The 6,000-nt window shown below is 39.4% G+C and overlaps 1 protein-coding gene across 4 annotated transcripts in view; it reads left to right on the forward strand.

Annotated features, from left to right (window-relative positions):
- Window positions 1-3,608, forward strand: part of clcc1 (chloride channel CLIC-like 1) — a 123,022-nt gene extending 119,414 nt beyond the window's left edge. For all 4 annotated transcript variants that reach the window (XM_051932893.1, XM_051932895.1, XM_051932894.1 and 1 more), the window contains one exon: window positions 2,139-3,608. In XM_051932893.1, coding sequence (XP_051788853.1) covers window positions 2,139-2,228 — 90 coding nt within the window. In that variant the 3' untranslated portion in view covers window positions 2,229-3,608. The remainder of the gene's footprint in view (window positions 1-2,138) is intronic.
- Window positions 3,609-6,000: the final 2,392 nt, after the last annotated feature.

The raw sequence follows: 6,000 nt of genomic DNA on the forward strand, positions 1-6,000 counted from the left end.
AGAATCAGGAAATAAATTTCTGAGAGTCGACAGCTTGCGTGATAAGGTGCCTCACAGGACAGCAGTCGAAGTAAGCAGGTGTCTCTTTCAACAGCGAAGTGAAGACCGGTCAAGTGACAGTAAGAAGCCATTGATAAAATTGCAAAGTGAAAAAAGACATTGGCCTGGGCTATGCACAACTGCCAGTCTCAATGAACTCTGACCTTAAAGCATTGAACAAATAAACAATTTAGTTGTTGTCCTTTAAGGTGCCTCTCACACAAGGTGTTGACTCTCAAAGATTTGTTTGTTGCTGTCAGTTTCCTTTAGTTTCCAAGTTCTTTTTGATGGCATTAGAATCTGTACTTACTGTTATATTGCCGTTCTTTGCATTTTCTCTAATGGAAAGACCTACACTTTCAAGGGTTATAATGGTCTGTCTTCCTTTATTAATTTCCTTTTCTCACAAACGATAGCAATATGCAGTACAATACTGTCCAAGTAATGCTTCAGAGGGTGTAGCTACTCATTTTGTTCCAACACTGCTTTTATACAGATGGAGGGTTTCTAAGGAATCAACAAACCTTGAGACACCTTTCAAGGCTTAACTAGCTGTCATTGCTACAGAACTTGCTAAACAATTACAGGGAGATTCTAATGGTCAGGGCCCACGAGTTATGATGTGTTACTCACCTAATAATGAAGCGATAGAAACAATATAAATACAGAGCATACATTGATAGGTGTATGAACGTTAGAAATAGTTGTCACCTTCTTGTAAACACAGATCGACATGACGCTCCATATTGGCAAAGGTATCTGCAAGCATTGTAGGGGTGATGGCAGCAATTTCCTGTTTAATGTTTCACTGTAATTATTCCAGTGTATGAGGCTTGTTTTTGTACACTTTTCCTTTCAGCGTTCCCCAAAGGAAGAAATCTGGAGGTGAAAGGTCTGGGAAAATGAGGTGACCATAGTCCCATTCAAATGACCAGATTGCCAAAAAATGATTCAATGTATGACAGGTTGCCCCATCTTGCTGGAAATAACATTCATTGATCTCACGGTCATCCAGTTAATTCACAAACAAGTCAAAAATGTTCAAGTACACGTCAGTATTGATGGTGGTGCTGAAAAAAATGGGGCCTATTATGCGCAACTAAATGCCAATGCATGAATTTTGTTTACACAGGAGCTCACTGAACGCACCAGTGCGGCAGACAGACACCGATGTTCTGCTGCCCGCTGACAGTCTCGACAGAAGAGCACCATGCCTCATTCGTTCGTACTTTTATTCAGGAATACTGTGATCTTTATTTCGTTTGGGTTGCTTCATTATTAAGACAGTAATACATCATATCTCAGAGTCATGCCCATTAGAATCACCCTGTACTTGTACCCTGAAAAAGTCTTTTTAAATAAGCCAAGTTTCTTTTTACCCTTTTGACAGTTTAGCACTTGCCTTTGTACCATTTCATGTATTTCACTAGACTTGAACTGTTCAAATTGCAATAAAAACTTTAAAAATGGGGGTGTTCTAAACATTTTGACCAGTAGTGTATATACAGTAATATTGATATATAATATATAAACTAAACAAACAGTTTAAAAAGGGACAAAACTCAAGCTATGAATGATATAAAAATGTTGAGTATATTTTTGAATTGAGCATGAAAAGTACCTTTAAAACACCTGTAAGTTGTTTGTGTCAAAACCTTTGCTGTCCAGTGTAATCCTAGATTTAAGCAGATGGGGTGCATGTGTGTGTGTGTGTAATTATATTATTTGTTTCCTTTTTACCACTACATATTTCTTAAACCTATTTAGTACCTTCGCTCATCTCACTTTAAAAAACTTATGGTTTAAACATACTGGAATGAAAATGTCAGTGCTAATCATATCCATGTTTTATAATTTATGCATTATGTTTGCTCTTGTATTCACCCAGATACATGATTCAAATGCCTCCATACAGTTACCAAAGCAATTCTAACAAACATTGGATGTTTTAGTTGTACAACTTGACTGTTATACTTAAAAGCTATAAGTTTTCTTTAACACTCTTTTCTTTTGATGTACATTTTACTGGTATGGTTATAGTTGACCTTGATTTAGGAGGTTGATTGCATTTTTCAACATTAGTATGTTTGTTGTTGTAGGTATCTCCAACCTTAACTGATGAAGACCAGCTCTCCAGTGCAGCCATTATGCTTGTAGTGGGGCTACATAGTAAATGTGTTTTCCAATGAGTGCGGTTTGTTTCCATCGTCCCAGGCCCGGCCTTAGGCATAGGCGAAGTAGGCGACCGCCTAGGGCTCCGGATCGACAGCGGCCAGGCCCCCGGCCCGCCCCTCCCCTCACAATGCATTACAAAAGTTTCAAATATCCCAAAAAATAAAAAAGGACTACAAAAAGAAAAAATACAAAAAAACTAAGCTGGGCTTAGCTACATACCTCCACGTGGTGCCCAGTGGAAACAGTTCAAACTGGCTAAATTGTAGTAGCTAACTACACCAGGCGAAAAAGGGACACAGGGTGATGACCTCGTAACGTTACAAGAAAACGTCTCCTTGGTCTAATTTTCACGCATTTCGCAGAGCTTCCAGGGGGGCCTTTCGCCTAGGGCCCCATAATACCTAAGACCGGGCCTGATCGTCCCGTTTGTTGCTTATGTGTGCGTCAGTGAATGTCGTCCCCGTAAATTCAGGGGCGATGGATGATGGAAAGAGACCGCAGCCCCTTAATAATGGAAGGCACGTGTGTATAATAATCATTTACAACCGGCTCATGACTATATAAACAATCAGGAGGGAACAGACAAGGAGGACAATGCATCAACTTACCTGCTGTTTACCACATCGTACTTTTGCAACCAGTTTGCTTTTCATTCCGCTGGACTGACTTCAATTCCCCCGGGGTCGGATTACATCATCCACCACAAGCCGAGGATTCACGGTGAGGTTGCTCCATGTTGTGATGTGAGAATTTACATATAACTTGATGAATATTTTGTACTGTATATCTTTATTTGTAATTTAGACAAAACAATGTAATTTAGTGTTTACCCCCCCCCCCCTTAGGAATGGGTCTGTTAGAATTTTACGACAGGATTTGGGGGATGTGTCTTAAACCAGTTTGCCGAGTGTTTCTTTGCTAAAGTCATTTCTACCCCCGCAAATGGGCTAAGGTGTACTTTACATATGGTTTGGGGGCAGGTGTTAAGATGTTCTATTCCCCCATTGGTCTGAGGTATGGCTGTTTGGAATTGGCTTGTCTCAGAGGCCTTTAAGTACCATGATGTCCTATTGGCTCTCAGGGTTGGGCAGAACATCTATAAATGTATGCGTTTAACCTCACACTCTCTCTCTTACTAACCAACATCTGAAAGAAGCATCTCTCTTGCTATCCTGTGATGAAGAGCACAGCTCAGCAGCCATTTTGAACAGACATGTGGCTGAAAGCTGAGCAACAATGGCGCCTTAACTAGAGACATTTAAGTAACTAGAAGACTGTGTGCCACCTGGTCTACATATCATTTAATCAGGTTATATGGTTGCCAATATTCAAATGTACTTTGCATTTTGTTATTATTTATGAATATTATCAATAATACATTGTTTAAACTGTAACTTAACTTCTGCTTGTCTTTTTACTACATCTAATTGCCTGAGGTTATAGATATAGAAGGGAAGGTGGGGATAAGTTATATACAATAGTACCTTATAAACAGTGGTAAGTCTGTGAGATTAGGCATTCTACGGCTACATATTAATAATACAATAGGGGAAAGTAGAGCAATATATATTACTCTACCAAGACAAAACACTCCATTTATTCCGGGAAATACAAACTCATCTTATCTGTTGACCAGTCATCTGCATTCAGGACAGTTGTACACTCGGACTCAAGTTCACGATCATTCATTCCGTATTTCATTCATTGTTGTTGTTCGTTGTTGTTTGTTATATGTTACAGGGGCAAGGGAGGATTTGTTATTGTGTGTTGTCACGCTTGGGTCACAGATTTGCACAGAGACACAGGAGGTTGTAGAAAAAAAGGAACTTTATTCAAAGCACTGCAAACAAACATTTGTCTTTTTTCAAAAGTTTAAACGTGCTCCATGACAAATCAGAGATGACAGTTCCGCCAGGAGCAGAGAATGTCTGAGAGAGAGATAAGGAGAAGCAAGCAATCAATTTAACAAACTGAGAGAAGCCCGTGCAGGCTTTTTAAGAAGGCGGAGCACCACGCGAGAGGCACATTACGCGACAGAGCTGGCCAAAAGGGAAAGGAGGAATGTGAAGGTAATCTGTCTATGTTTCTTAGGGGTTTTCCCAGGGGCATCTGTATCTTCTGGGGGTGCGATCAGCTTCGCAGCTCACAGTGTATATATTTATACTGTATATGGTGTTGTCACATTGCTGCTTTGGTGGAGGGATATACATACATATTTTTTCTACGTTGGGAATGTGCAGTAGTGTTTTGTTTTCCAGTTAATATACTCACTTATTTGACATACCTGTTTTTGCATGCTTGTGTAAACCGTCGATTGAGGGGAAAATTTCCCCTCAGTGCATTTGTTAGAGGTATGGCTTGATATATAAGATTCAATCTCAGTAATTTATCCAGGCCACAGGTCTTGGAAGTGTAGTTGCCGGCTGGGTAAGGGGTCAGCCGTTACAAGCTCGCCATGCAAGAAACTCTAATAAATTCTAGTCACAACTGCTATAAAAATGGAGCTTTGTAATCTGTATGTTTACAGACATCTTTTACAGTATTTCCTGGGCAAGATCCAACCTGCGAACATTGCAATCAAGTTCCAGCCTCACTAGGTCACATGTTTTGGGCCTGTACCAAATTAACATCATTCTGGACCAAAATCTTTAAATGCCTTTCAGACAGCCTTGGTGTCACTAGCCCTCCTAATTCACTTAACAGCTGTGTTTGGTGTTCTTCCAGATGGGCTTAAAGTGGAGAAGAACAAACAAACTGTGATTGCCTTCACTACACTATTGGCACGCAGACTTATTTTGCTAAACTGGAAGAATCCTAACTCTCCTCTTTTAAGTCAGTGGGTAACTGATGTTTTATATTATTTGAAATCGGAAAAAATCTAATTCTCACTTAGAGGATCTGTACAGAACTTTTTCAAAACCTGGCAGGATCTAATTAATAACATTTTAGAATAAGCTCTTAAAGCACTGAGGAAATAGATTCTCTCCCCTTTTTTTTCCTTCTCCATTTATGTTTTTTCATTTATTAATTCATCTATTTACTTATTTACTTAGTTAGTTTTACTCTGCTGGTATAACTCTTTCTCATGGGTGGGGGTTGATTTGTTTTCGATCCTATTTTTGTAAAAATTGATCTGTTTGTATGGAATGTTGTGTGATTTCAATAAAATCAAAAAAAAGAAAAGATGGGAGTCCATAGGATACGAGGACAGGTAATTTATTTGGCGATAATGTGTTGAGAAGGTGACATGATAGTTTATCCTTTCTGTTGGATTTGAGTGTAGGCAGATTGTCACTATTCCAAAATCCACTAATGAATATGTTCAGTTTGCATTTTAAATTATTGCACACTAGCCACGTTTCCTGACGAAGATGGGTAATAGCAAATATTTTTAAATTATTATCTCTTGTCCTGCATGTACCTTCAGTGACTTTCCTCTGTATTTGCGTTTGTGTAAAAATCTGTTACCAGTGTTCTGTCTTTTGGAAGTGTTCCCATAAAAAATGCCAAGTGGATTGCTCAGAGGGACTAGAGACGCAGACCTAAGTGTTTTATTAGATAGCAGATACCTTCTGGAGGTGTATGTAATATTGCACGTATGCAGAAAAGCCTGAAAGAGAAGGGAGAATGTTCCACGGTGAAGCAGAGACACGTACAGAGTAAAGTAGTGGTACAGAGTGGTTGCTGGAGGTCATCTAGAAAACGTTTAATGTGTCGGCACTTCAAGCAACCAGTCAGGTGGAGCAGTGTATGAGCTTCGTGAATTCTCTGAATTTTGTATTTGGA

This window comes from Erpetoichthys calabaricus, chromosome 10, assembly GCF_900747795.2.
Source record: "Erpetoichthys calabaricus chromosome 10, fErpCal1.3, whole genome shotgun sequence".
Lineage (NCBI taxonomy): Eukaryota > Metazoa > Chordata > Cladistia > Polypteriformes > Polypteridae > Erpetoichthys > Erpetoichthys calabaricus.